We start from the raw sequence: 19,587 nt of genomic DNA, 5'->3' as shown, positions 1-19,587 counted from the left end.
GAGCAGTCCTCAGTTGTGTGCTATGGTCTGGCTGCACTGGCCCCTTGTGCACCCCACGCTTCTGGATGCCAGGCTGTGTTTGGCCCTGACGTTTTTAATCACTGGAAATTTCCATAATTTGATTCAGGATACGTGGCACCTTGTCCTCTAGGTGCTCAAAGTCAGGTGGGGAGGAACAGAAAGTAATGGAAGTCTACTGTGAGATAGTCCTGGGGGCTGATCTAAAGCAGAGGCTTCATCATCTTGACACTCCAGGATAAACCCGATGTTTTCCACACAAGTTGCACAAGGAAAGGATCCTGTGCTCATGGGTTGTGCTGGTTCACAGCAGACGAAGCTCACTCCCAGTAGGCACAGGAAGGCTTCCCCCAAAGAGCATAGGCCTTCAAGAGGCAGCAGCTCAGAGGACAAGGATGCAAAAGGCCTCCACAGAAGGTAGAGGACCTGGGGCACGATCCCCTGCCACAGCCCAGCTGCACTCACACAACATCCCAGGTGGGAGTGGGGGTGAGTAATAAGATGCCCTAGAGTCTATTTGGTGGGTTGTGAGAAACACACTGGTGTTGGAAATGACCAGTGATTTAGAACTCCACACAAAGAATACGGCATGGAAAACCCAGGGAAGCGGCCACAGCTGCTAGAACATGTCTTTTAAACCACAGCTTCTGGATCCCTCTTCCACTAGCATCTATGAGCAGATGAGACACTTGCTTGGCCTGTAAAACTGAGGGTTTGCTTGGGGAAGATGTCTCCCCAGATGCCACTGAACACACACTGAATTATTGATAACCTTCCTTTGGACAGTGAAGCTGATGTTCACTCTCACCAAGGCTGATATGAAAATGGCTTAAAAACCCATATATCCACTACCAACCTGAGTCCTGTAATGACAAGTACGAACCAGAAATTAGTTAGTGCTGAGTTTTCTCTCAAGAGAATGAGTTCTAAGGCCATACTTTCAGCTCTGAGGTCTTAACACATGAAGTATTTTCTACTTTAGAGACATTGTATCATGGGGCTGGGGTATGTGGACAAGACTCTTGATGACTGTCACAGACAGATGTTTCCACACAGAGATGGGGGTGAGGACAGTGGGAAGGGAGGTCACCAAAGCTCCAATGCCAAACCCACCACAGTTATGATATCACCACAGACAGTTTAAAGAGCAATTAAAAGGAATAAACCAGGAACCTCTGCTGCTAGGCAATGGTGACTCCAGGCCCCATGCTGATACAACAACCAGCTCTTAGTTTGTAAGCACAAGTTCTGTGCAGTTTTTTCAACACATTATTATTTCCATATTCTAGACAAAGCACACTTTCCAAGGCTCTTCACTCCTAGCTAAATAAAGCCTTCCAAACAAAGCAGGACCCCCAGGGCAATGTCAGCAAGGTTGAGCCACCTAAGTCTGCCCATGTATGCTTTCCCCATGTTTTAAAACAACTATCAGTACTTCAACCTCATTTTCAACATAAACTCTATCCATAAATGCACATCTCTATAATGAAACTACAGGCCTTAGAAGAAAGTGCTGCTGGGAAATTCAGGCTATTTGTTCTAGGTGGAAGCATAGATCTGTAACAGACTGTCATTAAGTATCTTTTCATCAAAGGGATACAGGCCAGTATGCTGCTTTATAGGAAACTACACACCGTTATCTTCATGTATCGTTTTTATTAAATGACAAAGATTAAAAAACCCACATCCAACTTATATAATAATTTATACACACTTCTCACCAAAAAGAAATACACGGTTAAGTAAAACATTTTCTTCCCTGGAAAGCCAAGAGAAGCCTGAGAGATCTTAGTGTGGAAAAGGTCAGATGTTTTATCAAGTGGCTGATAGAATCAGACACACACAGAGCAAGGAGAAACCCCCGATAACACTCATCATTCAGTCCAGCAGACACAACACCAAAGCTGTCCCAGGGCTGGCAGCCTAAGAGCTAACAGTGGATGGAGGCTGCTGAGCCGCCAACAGCTCTGGCAGACATGACCATTTGTGTCTCTTGTCCCCTTGCGAGAGCATACGGGCATCAGCTAGGGTAGAGGGAAGGTTAGCGTGAGCAGGGCAGAAGTCAGTTAGTTTATCAGCATACTTCATCTACTTCATACTTCATCTGTTTCAAATATGAAAATAAAAAGAGAAATATGGTTCCAGTGACAGCATTTATGACATTTGAGCAAGAAAGAACATTACAGTCTTAAGAGGTTACATCCTGGCTTTCTTTTTACCACATCATAGCTTTTAAAAAGAAGAGGAAAAAGTCAATTTTGTGGTAAAAATGATGTGTGGCAAATAAGTACTTCTACAAGAGGAAGGTTACAAAGTTGGAAAGTGTTTATTGTGGACATTTGCACATACAGTGTTAGTGACAACGCCCCCTTCCTGGGGTGGAGCCAGGTCCTATTTCATCCAACATTCACGCAATGCCTCAACACTCCCGAGTCACTCTCTGCTTTAGTACCTGGGGATTCGCTTTGGCTAGATTTTCTATTTTAACCCATGCTTCTTCTCTCTCTTTCATCTTCAGCTTCTCTCTGAAAAATAGTAAAACGCCTTTATTAGAGAAAACTCTCATTCAGGCAGGATGGGGGAGATGTCAGCAACACAACCTTGTTTTCCAGGTACTTTCTGATCTTATTCCATGTCTCATACCGTGGCTCTCAACACATGCAATGTGAAAAAACAAACCTAAAAACTGGCCAAGAGTTAGACTAAGGATTTTAAAAAGTAAAAAAGCTAAATATTTAACAAGAATTTAAAATACTCCACATCTCCTGCAAGTAGGTCCAATGTTCCTAGCCTGGCTGGCTGCTTTCATACCCACTGGCGGGTGAGTCTGCAGAGGAGTCAAGGAAGCCAGAGCCAGCACCCTGGAGGTGACAGTATTCCAAGGAGACCAGGACTGCTTCTGATTCCATCATTAGAGGCACCGAATTTAGGCCATTGTTTTTTAAAATCCTCAAAATGTACTACCACAGGCAACTTTTGGAACACCGTGACTCTCTAGGAGTGCAGGAGGCGACAGCAGAGAGCTCATTCTTAGACACTCGTCATACTAACTTAGCCCCGTACCCACTCCGCCCTCGAGGGCTGAGACCTGGTCTGGCGTAGCTCTCTGTGGCCCTGCCACCCCGTGCTTCCCCGACACACATTCTGTATTTTACTCAAAGTGTGCTCTGCTTTACTCCCCCTACCCTGTTATGGCAAGGACTTTTGTTGCATTCACTGCTGTATTATCAGAAACCAAAACAGAGCCAGACATGCATCCAAACCTCACATATTAACAAAATAATAAAGAACAAAGAAATAGTGGTTGGCTGAACAGACACCCTGTAGTTTATCTACCTTAGTCACTTTTAAGTGGCAAGCAAAGACTAAAAATCTGCCAGCACTTCACACTGGGTTAGGAACAGTGATTTTCTTTTTCTTCAAGAAGACAAGGTCTCACTACATAGCCAAGGCTGGCCTTGAACTCATAGTACTCCTACTGCCTCAGCCTCCAGAATGTTGAGGTGATGGACTCGTGTTCTCTGCCTGGCTGAAAAGTGACTTCTTTAAGTAGACAAATAAGGTGCATTATTATTACGTAGGTACATAGCATGGCATGGGTGTGGGGTTCAGAGGCCAACTCGCTGAGTCTGTGTTTTCCTTCTGTTTTCACACGGGTTCTGAGCTCAGGTTATCAGACGTGTGCCTGTACCACTGGGTCATCCTGCTACTAATGACTATCCCGCTAATCACATGACTATGTGCCTAGCCTAGAGACAGAGCACCTCAATCAACATCTAGGCAGTCTCTGCGAAGATGCAGCCTCTCGAGTCCCATGTGCCCAGAAGCAGCACTCTGAAAAAGGCAAAGGTGACCCAGCTGGCAGAAGGGCGAGGACCCTGTGTTAGACACACACTCTTTGGTAATAGGCCAACACCAACCTTTAACTTGCTTCCTAAACAAAAGTTCAAAATGAAGACTAACAATGGTGGTGGAATATTAAGGAACATGGAAAACAATAAAAACCTACCCTGGAACCTGTGCAAGGACCACTTACTTCAGTTTCTCTGCTTTGAACTGCTGGGTACAGTCATCGAAGAGTTTTTGGTTCATCTCCATGAAGAGTTTCAGGGCATTGTATATCAAGCCATGTATGGTCCTGCAGAGGGAATGCCACAGTGAAATGCCGACGCTGGACCCTTCTCATCCTTCTCCTACCTCCTGCACTTCTCCTTCCCCTCTAAACCTCCGAGTCTCCCTTATTTCTGAGATCCCATCTGCAACAAGCTCACTAGGTTTTAATACAAGCTGCTAGTTCTAATTCAGTCTGCTTCCCCAGTCAGGGCTTGCAGGCACCTGCCAGGCCAGGAAGTTCACCTTCCTGGTAACAGCAGCCAAAGTCACTTTGCCTGGAGCCCGAATAGAAAAAAGAATTACAGGTAAATTATTCAGATGGCAGTAACAGAAAGACTGTATTTATGATGCCCCACAGAGCAAAGGAGAGCTCTGGTGTCCACATCTGGCTAATGCTGAGTATTGAGTTCAGTATCCAACACATATTGCTCCCCCCCCCCCCCTTGCCCCATATGGAGTTCCTTGCAAGGCATCAGGGAGCTTTCGTAAAGTAAAATGAAAGGGAGGGGATGGAACACTCCTCACTCCTCAGCCACATGAGCCACCCACTTCTCTTTTCATCCTCAGGTAATGTGCACAAGAGGGCAGCCCTGGAGTTTAACCCACGTGCTCCCCTGATGTGTCGTGGGACTTGAAGGGGCAACTAAGGGTTGATGCGTCCACCATGCTCTGGCAGGACTGATCCTATGAACTTTGCAGTGACCTTCCAGCTCCCCCGAGGCTCCAGGAGAGGGCTAGACAGTGCTACTGCTGGGACCAGCTGGGACCCGGAGGCTGACAAACAGGCCTCTGTACTGGCTTGCCACTGGGGTAAGGAGGCAAAACAACAGGCCACAGAGACAATTCACACTGCTGCTTAACTTAAAACGTCACAAAGAAACTGATGTTCATTTTAAACGCTGATGGCAGGTTTAGACTTCAACTCTAACTGCAGTGATAGCAAGGCCTGGCTATTTAAAAATGACCAGGAAGTGGATGGGCTGCCGATTCCTACTTGTTCCAGTGGGTCTTTGAGTTGCGGTACAAGGATGGAAACATGATGGGCAGAATCTTCGCTGCATTATCACTGATTAAACTCATAATGTACTCATTGTTCCAGTAATATAGTGCCCGCTCTGCCACCTGAAAGACAGGGGTGCAGAAATGTTGGTGATCTGCACAAAGATCAGAGGCAAACAATCTTACTGTTAAACTTGTGAGTAGAGAGAGTTATACTGGACCAGACAATTACAATTATTTTCATCAATTCTAAATAGTCTAGATTGTGATGTTGAACAGTCAATGAAGAGGCAAAAGATAACTCATTTATCAAAAAGTCAACACTGTCATTCACTTTTTCAATTACTCAATAAACACTCATAGGAGACCCCAGGCTGGATGCCGACACTAAGTCAAGTGTGTGTGTGTGTGTGTGTGTGTGTGTGTGTGTGTGTGTGTGTATGCATGAATCTGTAGTGTATGTGTGTATACATGTGCACACACACATGTGGAAGCCAGAGGTTGACACTGGGTGTCTTCCAAGTTGCTCTCCACTTTACTTTTTGAGACACAGTTTCTCACTGAACTTGGAGCAGGCTGGCAGGGACCCTCCCATCTCTAGTCCCCCAGTGCCGGTATAATAGGTGTGGCCAGATAATTCAAACTCAGGTCCTCAAGTTTGTGCAATGGGCACCTCTCCAGGCCCTTCCTCAGCTATTCACTCCCACTCATCCTATTTTAGCTAGGTCTACAGTGTGTGTACCACCCACTTGGCTAGAGGCTGAAGCAGAGCATACATTCAGCTGGGGAGTAGAGAACAGAGATGATAACTGATTTACTAGAAATGACAAATGACGGTCCACCGGCAGGGAGGCTCTATAAGGCAGACCCTGTGTAAGAGATCCTCAAAGAAGGCAAGGGAGTAGTCAGCCAGAGGGACAGGAGGTGCTAAGGCTGCAGACCATACCGCAGGGTCTGCGAGCCGGCCCTCACTTTGGATGAACTGGGGAGCTGGGAGGTGGGCTCTGTTGTATTAGTTACTACCGGTTGCCAATACAGAGAGCAAGAAAGCTAAGATAAGCACTCACATCCCTCCATCCAGATATGCAGTTGTCTATGCCTCTCCCCTGACTGCTGACATGTATACTCTGACTCTGAAGAGCTGGAGTTCACAAAGCCATCAGGGCACGTGGTCAGTCCTATCCCAGCACACATTCCTCTAGGCAGAGCTGTAAGTGCTCCCTAAGCACAGCCAGTGTGCAGTGCGGTGGCCATGCTCACCTCAGAGTAGAGTGGGGCCAGAGTTCTGCCACCAGAAGCCTTGAGTGAGCAGGTGGGGTAGGAGGAGGTAGGTGTGGAGGGCTCAGGAGCCAGGACCAGTCCCTCAGGAGTGAGGAGAGGTGAGCTTTGCAAATGGGTAAGAAAAGGCACATATAGAAATACAGAACACGAAAAAGGGGTGGAGTAGTATGATGGCCGGGGTAAAGGTACTTGTGACCATGCTTAATGACCTCAGTTTGATGTCTGGAACCCACATGGTAGAAGACAATCAACTCTTCCACATACACCTTGTGGTACACATTTGTCTTGATCCATGCCCATAAAATAGATAAATGTAAAACACACGTGCACACACATACATGCACACAGTTTTGGGATGTCTCACTATTGCTATGCTGTCTGTTGCCTGAGCCTTCCACATGCTGGGAATAAAGGTGTACAACACTGTGAATGGCAGATAATTCTTGTTTAAGAGTTCAAGACCTTCTGTTTTCATTTTTTGCTTAAAAAAACAAACAAACTATGTAGGTCAGGCCAACCTCAAGTTTATAATCTTCCCACCTCACTCCCCTAAGTGTGGGGATTATAGGTGTGTGCCGTCATGCCCGACCAATACCTTACCTGTATTATTATTTTTCTTTTACAAAACTACACTTATCTATTATGCATGTATATGTCTGTGGTATGGCATACCTGTAGCCTTTAAAACAGTATGGAGGGGTTGGTTCTCTCCTTTCATGATGTGGGTTCTAGGGACCAAACTTGTTGTCAGGTTGGTAGCAAGCACCTTTACCTGCTGAGCCATCTTGCTGGTTCTGTATTTTAATTTACTGTATGTGTACACATGTAAGCATGTACTATGATGTGTCTGGAGGTCAGAGGCTAACTCAGTTGTTTTAAATGACTTCTGGCAGTTTGATTACAGAGAACTTTCAGTTTACTTCTCTCTGGCATGCTTCCGACAATGTCACTCTCCTGGCTCAGTGACAGCCATGCACACTCAGTCCTTTCGCATGTTCTTCCCAGTTCAACAGTACCGCCACTGTACCAATGAGGCACAGTGTTCCATTTCAGATTTCCTCAATGCTGGCCCTTGATGGGGATGTACAACTTCACTTTGTCCTGTCTGCTCATCTTCAGAGTCTGCTTGTACCAACGTACCCACATGTCCTTTTCATTTACCTTTTTAAGAAGTATGTAATTTATTTATTTTGTGTGAATGGGTACTGTGTGTGTGGTAGGGGTGGAGGCATGTGTATACCATAGTATGTGTGTGGAGGTCAGAGGACAACTTTGGGGAGTTGGTTCTCTCTTTTCACCATGTAGATCCCAGGTATCCAACTCAGACTGTCAGGCTTGGCAGCAGGCACCTTTATCTGCTGAGCCATTTTGCTGGCCCCTTTCTATTTTTCCTAACAACGTGGAGTCTAGAGCTGACTGACTCCAAAGATGTCTCCTTTACGGCCACCATCTCCCTGCTTTAAGTGCAGGACAACCTCCACCAAGAGAAGCTACCAAGATGGCCGGGTGTGTGTGTGTCTGTGTGTGAAAAATTGCATAAAAAAACATCTAAATACTAAGAAAGAGCTAGCCACATGTTTCTGGAAGATTCTAGAATGTACTTGGTGCTGATCTGGAGTTTAGCAAAATGGTCAGTGGTTTCTGGGAGAAGTATTACTTCCCTATGTAGAGATATTCCAATTAAACTCCTCACCCGCTGCCTCCAACACCTCTTATAAACTAGGTTTCCACATGGCTAAGCATTTTTCTGTCTCTGGGCAGGTTCAGGTTCCCAAACACTTCTGGTGTCTCTCCGTGTCTTCTGGGGTTCTGATACCTGTACCCCGGCTGGTGTCCTGAGGCGGGGATGGGGAGATCCAGACAGTTTTATCACTGGTGCTCCTCTGTGAAAACTGCACTCCTTAAGCTTCAGAAACAGAATTCTCCTGTTCTAGTTCTAATGTAAAATGCCTGTGGATGTCTAAAGTAACAGCAGCTTAGCTGTGTGCAACAGGAAACCCTGGACTAGAGGTTCCTTTTCAGCAGAAGCAAACCTGGCCCTTCCGCACCGTGGTTGGTGGCTGCCAGGCTCCCTGAGCAGAGGCATCAGGCTTTCTTGTCTGGTTTTGCTGGTCCCAATGACTCCTTCCTAACTCGGGAAAGGCTCTGCGTGGAAGGTTCTCAATGTGGAGAAAATCAAGCACCCCTGAAGTCTCTCGGGACTGCGAGTCCCTTCACGTGGTGCTGGGTGCTCAGCTGCATGGTGGCGAAGCGGTCATAGCTTCCCGAGGGCCAAGGTTCTGCTGATCTTTACATCTTTACCACGCTTGTAATGAACACACCACATACATCAGCTGGAAGGGGAGGACAGCCAAGGCAGCTTGGAGAACTCAAGAGTAGAGAGTGAGTGACGGACACTAGCGTCCCAGACAGGATTGTGGTAGTAAGAAAAACCAGAACGCTCATTTTTAAAAGCCATAAGGAGACATAAAGTTATGTGTCAGAAAGGAAGCACTTATGAGGGGAGACTTCCAGAGTTAAAGGTCTTTAGTGTTGAGTCATTCACTGGCTTTGGTAACTCAATTATAATAAATAGGGCTCTATGAGCCTGGCAGCACATCACACCTGAACTCAGAGCTGAACTACAGAGACAATGCTGCCATCATGTTTCCTCAGAACCATGGTTGCAGTGAGGAGAACAGGAGCCGGAATTGAAACTACACAGAACTAAAGTTATATTTTATTTTTGGGTACAGGGTCTCTTTATAGGCCAGGCTGATCTCAACTTATAGCAATTCTCCTGCCTAAGCTTCCCAAATATTGGTATCATAGGAATGAGTCTCCCTGCCTGGCTAAAATTTAAGCATCTTATTTTGAAGTACATGTCAAGCAAAACATTGAATTTCACCCTTAGATCACAGCAGAGCCAGAGTACAAGCAGCTTCACACTGAGAACGTCATTTCAACAGGAGCACCTGACCCGTCGCCCAAACCTGCATACCTGGAAGTGAGGGCTGGAAACACATTTGGCTAACTGTCGAAAGAGAGGCTCCATGATCTTCACAAATTCTGATGGTTCAATTACATCTAAAATCTCTTCTAATTCATTTAAGAACATAACTTCTTTTGGACTGTGAGTCTTTGGCCAGTATTTGAGAAGTGCCATTACCACCTATAAAACAACAACAGCAAACCAAGTGATGCCATGAGATGCCAATACCTCAGAGGAAGACGTCTGTGCTTCCTTAGATGTCCCCACTGCAAAGCAACACAAGAGACGATGCTGAGAATCAGCACTAGCGTGCTTTCCTCTCATTAACAGTCTGGTTTTACACACTTTACTACCAGCTTAATGCGGCCTGTTCCCTCTACCAGGGAGACAATACAGCTGTGTTCTAGTGTGGAAACAGCTAGTTCAGACACTGTTAACAACATTCACATGTGTGCATAATCCACTTCTCAAGTGAACTGACTATGTGTGTGTATGTACACACACACACACACACACACACACACACACACACACACAATCTTCAACTTTGTTAAAATATATCCGAAGGGTGTTGTCAGTGAGGCACATGTAAGCTTGTGCTCACTGTGGGTGCTGGATCGGAGCTGGGTTCACAGTGCTGCTCTGTGTGACCCCGGATCTTGAGAACGAGTGCTGGGAGAGTGCTTGGTCAGGAGGAAGCACATGGCAGCCATGGCCCTGATTGGGAGCCCAACGCTATGAGGTCACAGTGTTTCCTAGTCTGGCTACTGCATACTACTCCTTCCACCTAGGTCAGACAGCTATAGAGAGTGTCTGCCGTGCAACTTCAAAAAAAGAAAAAAATCTCCTTCTATATATACTCTCAAGATGTCTTACCAGATTATACCAGCAGAAACTGGTTTGAGTCAAGGAAGATTAACTAGTTTTAGAGTTTTGATATCTTAGTTCTAAAAAGTACAATGAGTACCAGCAGGTACACTGTCATAAGGACACATGTGCACACACACTGTGCATACACACACCCCTGCACATGCAACTGAACAGGTATAACTTGTCCCTCTGAAGCAGCTGTAAGGCCTTTTCTGTGAGGCAGGATGAAAGATGAAAACTAAAGAGACATGGGAAAGGAAACCTTCATCCTGGGATCTAGTTTGAGTTTCCTATTGGCTGAGGATTCAAGAAATCTCAACACAATTTACAAAACCAATGCTGTGCAGAGAACATCCCTTCTCCTAGTGACTTCAAACATGGATGCTAACAACAGGGGGTGCTTACTTGGGAGTCAGGATATTGTGGCCCGGATTTGACGGTATCAGTGCTCCCCTTTAGTACCCCAGTCTAAACAATGCACTTCATGAAATCCACCGTATGGTTTCATTTGTAAAAGAGAATTCCTTTTTATCACCCTGATTTCATGTGTGGCTGTCAGAAGCAAGCCTGCAGGAACCACATCTCTCCTCTCACCATACGGGCCCAGGAACTGAACCCATGTTGTCTTAGCATCACACACTTCATCCACTGAGCTGCCTTGATGACCAAAAAGAGAATTCTTTCAGATAAGAGAAACAGTTCATCCTGCTGAAACTGTACTTTTTAAACTGTGTGTGTGTGTGTGTGTGTGTGTGTGTGTGTGTGTGTGTGTATTTACTTATTGGTTTTCTGAGACAGGGTTTCTCTGGTAGCCCTGGCTGTCCTGGAACTCAGAGATCCGACTGCCTCAGCCTCCCGAGTGCTGGGATCAAAGGTGTGTGCCACCACCACCTGGCATGTCAGTGGTTTTGAAGGTCACGTAGGAGCTGCACAGCACTACCAATTTGGACTGATTTGCTGGAAAAGCCACAATTTCTGACTCACACTGGACTTTTCCTGATCTTTGGGGTCTCACTCCTGTGAACAGCACCCAGTCTTCTGGCATGCTAAGGCTAGACAACAGCAGCTTGAGGTTGCGGTTCACGGTCTAGTCCCTTCGCGGGGGTGGGGAAGCATGCCCGGGGCCCTACTTTGAGTCCTGGGGAGTCTGTCCTGGTAAAAGAGCAGGCTGCCAAGTAGTGGCTGCCAAGACACGTGGGACATTCCATTAGCAGAAGGAGACAGGCAGGTGAAAGCAGACACAGTTGTGTAAAATCTCCCATGAGCCTCTATCCTGGCAACAAAGTAAATAGTAAATATGTCTAATGTGCCCAGGACACTTTGGAGTACACGAAAAATATCAATTACAGGGTCAGCAGATGCCCTTTATAGACTGCAGTCTTTGAAGTGGAACATTGTGATAGGCAATTTCCACTGTCAGCTTAACTGGATTAAGGAACAGAACACCTAAGGCATTAATGAGACACCTGAGGGTTTGTCCCTTTGGGCTTTTCCAGAAGACTAACTGGAGGGAAGACTTGCCTGTATGTTGGTAGCACCACTCCAGGGGCTTGAGTCCTAGACTGAGTAACAGCTGAGAGAGGAGGAAGGCAGCTGGGTTCTGGCCTTGCCCGTTTTCTGCCTCTGACTGTCTGGGTCAAGGCGTCTAAGCTACGTGCTCCGGCAGCCACCAGCTCTGCTATGCTCTCCACCCATGAGTCACACTCAGTCTTCCCATAAGTCATTTCTTGTCAGGAGTTTACTGCAGTAACTGACATGACTTGTATTTAAAGCAGTTCCACATGGCAGTCCTGGGGCGGCATGGTAGATCTGTGTGTGCTGAGTGTACATGCTCCTTTCCAGTTCACACCTGCATCTTAACAAGTGTTCACTGCTAAGTCAGACACAATGGACTTTACATGTTCAGAAAATGTGAATTTCAAAGGAAGAAATTGAGCAGCTGAATGCTTTACATATACTGAAAATGAGCTCTTCTTTCTGTAGCTGGACAGTAATGTCATATCATCATCACCTTTCAACAGGAACTACCAAACAACAACTTGGGATGGAGCCACCACACCGAGTGTGTGGGATTTGTGGCTTGTCTGTGCAGGGTCCTGCCTCTCTGGCAGCTGATGTTTATGTGAGACAGCAGCATCCTTGCTGTCTCTCACCTCCTGAAGTTAAGCTCACCCCTCACAAAGCTGCCAATCTGTCACTACACTGCATTAGTAGGATGGAAACTTTACAACTGTCACCTGAGAGTATGTTCTGCTCAGATGGACAAGGACACAGTCCATCTGGGCTAAATAAGCCTGGAGTCAGGCTGGGACAGAGTCCAGAAGGGAGAGGTGCTTTGGGTGGGAGAAGCCTGTGGTAAATGTGGATTAACACTTGGTGTATTCTTTAGTTATCACAGAGTATTAGAAACACACAAAAGGAAAAATCATGAGAGAAAACAGTGTACCTTTTCTAGGTCTTTGATTTCTTACTATAAAAGGGGCAGTGAAAGCAGGTAGAATTCCTTTTCTTTTAAAAGTAAATTATTATTATTTGTGTGTGTGTGTGTGTGTGTGTGTGTGTGTGTGTGTGTGTTGGGTGAAGATACTTGTGTGATCATGCAAGTGTGCTCCTGCATGTGAATGCCTGCAGAGGCAGGGAAGAGGGTGTCTGACTCCCTGCAGATGGAGTTACAGGCAGTTGTGAGCCACCATCTGGGTGCTGGGAACTTCTGAAAGAGCAATAAGTACTCTTAACTGCTGAGCTCTCTCAGCTCCTCTTTCCCTTCTCTGAAATAGGGTCTTGCTAAACAGCTGAGGCTGACCCCAAACTCATGGTAATCTACCTACCTCAGCCTACTGAGCCACCATGTCTGGCTTGAACAGTACACCTTAAATGGACGAACTGCAGGGCTATGAATGTATCTTAGGTTATTTTTAAACAGTGAATTCAAATGCTTATTTTGGCTGACATCTTACAAGATAGATTTTGTTAACCTTAGCTATATTTTTAACTGACTGATTTTTAGTGGAGATTCTAGGAACTAAATTTAAAAAAATTAATAAAGATAGCTGAGTGGCAGTAGTACACTCCTTTAATCTCAGCACTGAGGAGGCAGAGGCAGGCAGATCTCTGAGTTCAAGATCAGCCTGGTCTACAAAGCAAGTTCTAGGACAGCCAGGGCTACATATCACAGTGAAACCCTGTCTTGAAAAACCAAAAGAATAGAATAAAATTAAATTTAAAAAAATTAATAAAGATAAAATACCAATCAGAAATCCACACCAAAATTAATAAAGATAAAATACCAATCAGAAATCCACACCAAAAGTCAGCAGCCTAGCCTTCATTTACTACTCAGGGATTGTAAAATAGTAACATAACTTAGAAAGAACCCCCTCGAGTACAAGTGACTTATACTCTCGTTGCAATGCCTGTGACTGAGTCCCGACATGTGCTGTCAAACGTGGAGGTCTGCTGGGCCCAGGCTGGTGGTCACAGCTACTCAGGTGCCATGTTCCAAGGATTGGCGATAGGTATGAGACAAGGTGGCAAGCTTGTTACTTAAAACCATCATTGCAGTAAAGGAACTTGCAGCCAAACTACCACACTCAAACCTCCAAGCCAGGAGTGAGATCAGCCTCCATCAGCATCGCTGCTGAAGACGACAAATGCATGGCGGTTGCTGAGGGAGCAGCACAGCCAACGATCAGGGCCCAGGGAGAGCACTTACTGGTTCAGTGAGGGTGCTGTCCTTCTCCAAAAACTGCACAACACAGTACGCCAGCTGAAAGGGATGGGAGAGAGAGCGTCAGCAAGTCACTTCAGCAAGGAAACGCCCTTCTAGAACAACCACTAAACACCATCCTGGGGAAAATGGCTGCATGTGGCTGAAATGCTGCCCACGACCGCCATGACTGCCACCCACAATGCTCTGAGAGGTACTTCAGGGAAGCACCTTTGGGGCTGATGCTCAGTGGATAATTCTTTCCCTATCAATCTGTGACAGATTTCATAGCTATGCCCAGGCCCAAGAACCATAAATACCAGGGGACATCTTTCAGACAAATACCACCAACAAATCAACCAAGTGAAATGAGGGATGTGTGTGTGAGTGTGGTGTGTGTATATGGATGTGTCTGAGGGTGTGTCCGTGGCATTTTTGAAGATTAGAATGGACAAGTAATATAGTAACTGGAAAGTCTTTAATTCAGTAATCTATCAGACATTTCTGAACTATTCTTTATTTTCCCTTTGAGATAGTTTTTTAAAATTTAATATTTTTATTTTATAATTAGCTTAATTTCACATATCAGCCATGGATTCCCCTGTCCTCCCTCCTCCCACCCCCCAGCTCTCCCCCACAATCCACCCCCCATTCCCACCTCCTCCAAGGCAAGGTCTTCCCTGGGGATTCAGCTCAGCCTGGTAGATTCAGTCCAGGCAGGTCCAGTCTCCTCCTCCCTACATCAAGGCTGAGCAAAGTGTCCCAGCATAGGCCCCAGGCTCCAAAAAGCCAGCTCATGCACCAAGGACAGGTCCCGGCTCCACTGCCTGGGGGCCTCCCAAACAGTTCAAGCTAATCGACTGTCTCACTTATTCAGAGGGCCTGGTCCAGTTCCACGGGGGCTCCTCAGCCATTGGTTCATAGTTCATGCGTTTCTACCAGTTTGGCTATTTGTCCCTGTGCTTTTTCCAATTATGGTCTCAGTATCTCTCGCTCATACAATCCCTCCTCTCTCTTGAGATAGTTTTTATATGTAGCCCAAAGTTGCTGCAAGCCTCTTGCCTGAGTCTCAGGGTGCTGAGATTATAGGTGTACACAACCATGGCCAGCGTCTTTATTATTTTTGTTCAACAATGAGTATGATAACAAGCCAACTGGACCCGTTGCCATGCGATACCAATCAGAAAACAAGTGGATATTTCCTAGGAAGCTAATGCCATTGGAATCAATGAAAGAATGTCCTTTTTATAATGTATCCCATGCCACCCACTTCCAAGGAGCTCTGGTAAATGGAATCTCCATTTTATTTTTAATTTTTAGACAAGGTCATTTTATATACAGCCCAGGCTGGCCTCAAACTCATGATTTTCCTGCCTCAGCTTCCTGAGTGCTAAGATTATAGTTATGAGCTATAAGCTTTGATAAGAATTGTCAGGTTTTGTTTTCTTGCAGTGTTAGGAACAGAACCTAAGGCCTTGCACTGACAAGCAGGTACTCTCTCCTACTACACCCACAGCCCTCCCATGTGCTCTTCTTCTTTCTCCCCCACTTGGTGTACATGTGTGTGGGGGGTGGTAAATTTTTTTTATATTGTTATTTTGTTTATGTATATGGGTAACTGTACACCATGGGCATGTAGTGTCTACAGCAGCCAGAAAAGGATCCATTGAAACAGATGGTTGTGAGCTGCCTTGTGGGTGCTGGGAAACAAACCCGGGCCTCTGGAAGGACAGCCAGTGCTCTTAACTGCTGAGCCAATTCTCCACCCACCCCCCCCACCGGGTCCATGTGTTCTTAACACATAATGGCATTCTGTTGTGTGTCCAGCCTTGTGGCAGCCAAGAGTAAAGAACTACGAGCTGTAACTGAGAGTGGCCACCCCTTGAGACTCAGCATAGCTCAAACTCTGCCTGTTGGAAAGCAGATCCAAATACAGACAGACAGGAACTAGTTAGTTAGGAGCCAGCCACTCAGATCCAAATACAGACAGACAGGAACTAGTTAGGAGCCAGCCACTCAGATCCAAATACAGACAGACAGGAACTAGTTAGTTAGGAGCCAGCCACTCAGATCCAAATACAGACAGACAGGAACTAGTTAGGAGCCAGCCACTCAGATCCAAATACAGACAGACAGGAACTAGTTAGGAGCCAGCCACTCAGATCCAAATACAGACAGACAGGAACTAGTTAGGAGCCAGCCACTGAGGTTCCAGCACAGCTACAGTCAAGATTCCTGCAGTTTAAAACAGTCCAGTTTGTACAAGCTGCCATAGGCCATGCATCGGCGACAGCCATCTGGCTTCTGTCGTTAAGGCATTAGGTTTAGATCACACTCTAAGAAGCCTCCCTCCTCCCTCCCTCCTTCCCTCCCCCCCCCCCCCCCCCTCTCTCTCTGTTTTTCGAGGCAGGGTTTCTCCATGTAGTTTTGGTGCCTGTCCTGGAACTCACTTGGTAGCCCAGGCTGGCCTCAACAACTCACAGAGATCCGCCTGGCTCTGCCTCCCGATTGCTGGGATTAAAGGCGTGCGCCACCACCGCCCGGCTTCTTTCTTTTTTGTAAGCATAATATGTGTGTTGTTTGTGTATGTTCGAGGCTACAAACACACTTGTGTATGAATGCACGTGGAGGCCAGAAGTTGATATCAGGTGTTTTTCTCAATTCTTTTCATCTTGTATCATTAAGGCAATGTTTCTTTCACTGAACCAGGAGCTAGCTACACTGGCTAGTCTGGAATCCTACTTCCACCTTCTAAGGTTGGGAACACAGGCAGCCTACCACATCTTATCTGCCATTTATGAGAGTTCTGGGGATCTCAACATGGGTCCTCACACTTGATGGCAAGCGTTTATACAACTAAGCCATCTCTCACTCCTCTCCCAAATTTCTTAGAAAGGACTCCCTCTTGACCCTGACTTTGAAACACCACCAGTAATCTATTTTCACTGCACTACAGTGATATGGGAAAGGAATCACATCCACAAATGACTGGACCACTGCAGAGGTGCGCAGTTGTGCTCAGCTGGCCTTACCTGGGGATGGTAGACACTCAGGGATTTCACTTTGTGCAAGGGCAGCAACACCTTTAACAGGAAAATCTTGTGCTCTTCCTTCAGTGGTAAGGCAAATCCATTAATTATACTGTGAAAAGAGAATTCAGCTTGAGTATTTACACATTTCAGATTACAGTCAGATATCTTGTTCTTTCAGCTTTTGTTTTCAGCATGAAAAGCCAATAGGCAAATATTTATTTCAGAATAAAGAGGATATTGATAGGAGTAACAACTACAACAAAAAGGCCTCCCAGGCGCACAACCGTTTTTATCTTTTTTTGTATTGGGGCATAAGTCACGCACAGGGGGAAGAAAACAGCAGGGGACTGAATGACCCCAGGTCTTCCCACCAGCACTTTCCTTAAGACTTCTACATTCCTGGGGGTAATTCTAGATCATTATCCTCATGTGACCTGGAGTGCAGACTGGGTGTTCTTCATTCTATAGGAAAGGTGTGCCACCGAAGGACCTCCAAACTGAACATTAACTGGCTTATCTATGTGGTTTCAAGATCAGGCAAAGTGAACAAATGCTTCTCAGAGCTAGAGAATCAGAACAATAATGATAACTTGGGCCTCCAGGAGTCCTGCTCCCACGGTACCCATCAAGGGTGGTGAGCACATCTGTAGGGGGATTCCTGGGTGAGCCCTGTGTTGGAGGAAGGGTTGAAAAGTCAATGTGGTAAGATTTACACTTAACACAGTTCACACCACTCCTGATACATGGCAGAGGGCAACACCAGGAGGAAACTGAGCTTTCTTCCCATTTCACAGAAGGAACTTGCCCAAGGTCATGTGACTAGGAAGAAGCACCTTTAGCCATACTAAGTAAGCCATATTGTGAGGGACAGACCATCCTAGGTCCAGCCACTTTTTCAAATCACATCGAAAGCAGCAACTTGAGAGGGACCAGACCCACCAGACAACAGTTTCCGTGTTTTTTTGTTTTTTTTTTTTTTTTGTGTGTGTGTGTGTGTGTGTGTTGGGGGGGCACACAAAGACAACAGGCTGAGAGCCTGTAGGGAACCATCAGATTCTCTTATATACTGGGTGTCTTCACTTTAGAGAAACTCAGAACTTTAAGCTGCTAATAATGCACATGGATTTCCTTGGAGGCACTGGACAGAACATTCTCCAGGCTGACCTATCTCTCAGCTCCAAGGAAATCTATTGGGAAACAGTGATTCAGGGAATCTTATATTACATCTACAGGCCATTTTAAAAAACAGTAGGTAAAAACTTTACTCAGTTTAAGATGATAAAAAATTGAATTATAATATACATATGAAAAGTCAACAGGTTGAAACAATTTAAAATATTAGCATTCACTCAGTACCTCACATATATAATCTATTCTTCAAATAAGCTTGTAATATCAACCTTCTTTTGTAACTATTTTTAACACTACTTGAGGGAAAAAAATTGAAATTCCATAGTCTCCACAGTAATGGATGGAGGTGTGTGAAGAGGGCCGTGCCTATGGATCCGCAAAGATGGAAGTGAGTTGCTGTTTGCGCACTCTGATCTGAGTTCACCAACCTTCCTTCTCCTTACGTGAAACTCTACTTCCGTTCTTTCAGGACCTGGCTTACACTGCTGTGCTCTGGAAGGGGTCAAAGTCAACAAGCTAGATCATTTTGGTGTGAGCTGTAGCTGCAGCCTCGCACTGCCAGTGACAGGAACTTACCTTCCCAGTATTTCCAGTAATTCTGCTATGCCATTGTGATGCTCTGTCTCATAAATAAACCTGGAACATACAATGTGTCATCAGTGCTGGACCCCGAGTAAAAGCTGCAGACACTACAGCAACCTGAACAAGTAACAAAGGCTGCAGAGGGAGCCCAGCAGCTAGCAGCTCCCCGCCACCGCCACCTTTCAGGGGTATGCTCAGGTGCTTTCGGAGCCCACAAAGCCCTGAAAGCCTGCAATGGAACACCTTAAGGGCAGATAGCCTGTGTAGCTCAAATTTCTTCCAGCATTTTATTCTGAGAAATTTCAAGTATCCAGGAAAGTTGAAGAAATCCCACCTCCAACACCTGTGTTTTAACCAGCAAGCTTAGCCAATGGCAGTTTGCACTGCTGTCTGCCTTGTGTTTATATCATAGCCTTCTATCCTATCCTGCTAATCCGTCTTGTTTCTTTGCAGCTTTTCAACATAAGGTGATGTCTCACTCAGTTTAAAAGCCTCCAGTCTCTAGCACATTCCCTGCCACGACAAGAAGCTCCTCTCTGAACACCCGTTTGCCCTCTTCCCCATGAATACCGTCCCTGCTTCCTCAACACCAGCTCCAAGTGCAGTCCATTCTCTACCTCTGAGCATTCTGTCCATCACAGCTGACACAGGCTCCTAAGGGAGCTCTGGAAATATGCACACCACTCTCTGTGTCAGCTTGTCTCCCTCCAGATAGGGACAAGGACTTCCTGTGAATGTGTTCCTGGTACTAGGACCCAGCCTGGCATCTGTGTACTGCTTAAACACGTCTGGTGAGTGAACTGGGGATAGGAACAGGGAACAGGGGAATGTCCACCCCCAGAGGAGTCCCATGGAAACTGAACCCCAGCTACTTGGCTGTTGGT

General features: G+C 45.9%; 1 protein-coding gene across 9 annotated transcripts in view; it reads right to left on the bottom strand.

Moving 5' to 3' along the window:
* Positions 1 to 19,587, bottom strand: part of Ppp2r5c (protein phosphatase 2 regulatory subunit B'gamma) — a 141,017-nt gene that overhangs the window by 8,931 nt on the left and 112,499 nt on the right. For all 9 annotated transcript variants that reach the window (XM_059279214.1, XM_059279210.1, XM_059279211.1 and 6 more), the window contains 7 exons: positions 18,698 to 18,757; positions 16,991 to 17,099; positions 13,965 to 14,018; positions 9,392 to 9,562; positions 5,126 to 5,253; positions 4,055 to 4,156; positions 2,471 to 2,543 (listed from right to left, as the gene is read on the bottom strand). In XM_059279214.1, coding sequence (XP_059135197.1) covers positions 2,471 to 2,543; positions 4,055 to 4,156; positions 5,126 to 5,253; positions 9,392 to 9,562; positions 13,965 to 14,018; positions 16,991 to 17,099; positions 18,698 to 18,757 — 697 coding nt within the window. The remainder of the gene's footprint in view (positions 1 to 2,470; positions 2,544 to 4,054; positions 4,157 to 5,125; positions 5,254 to 9,391; positions 9,563 to 13,964; positions 14,019 to 16,990; positions 17,100 to 18,697; positions 18,758 to 19,587) is intronic.

This window comes from Peromyscus eremicus, chromosome 14, assembly GCF_949786415.1.
Source record: "Peromyscus eremicus chromosome 14, PerEre_H2_v1, whole genome shotgun sequence".
In the NCBI taxonomy this organism is placed as follows: domain Eukaryota; kingdom Metazoa; phylum Chordata; class Mammalia; order Rodentia; family Cricetidae; genus Peromyscus; species Peromyscus eremicus.
Note: the sequence above shows the minus strand (reverse complement) of the source record. Positions and strands in the feature narration are given on the sequence as shown.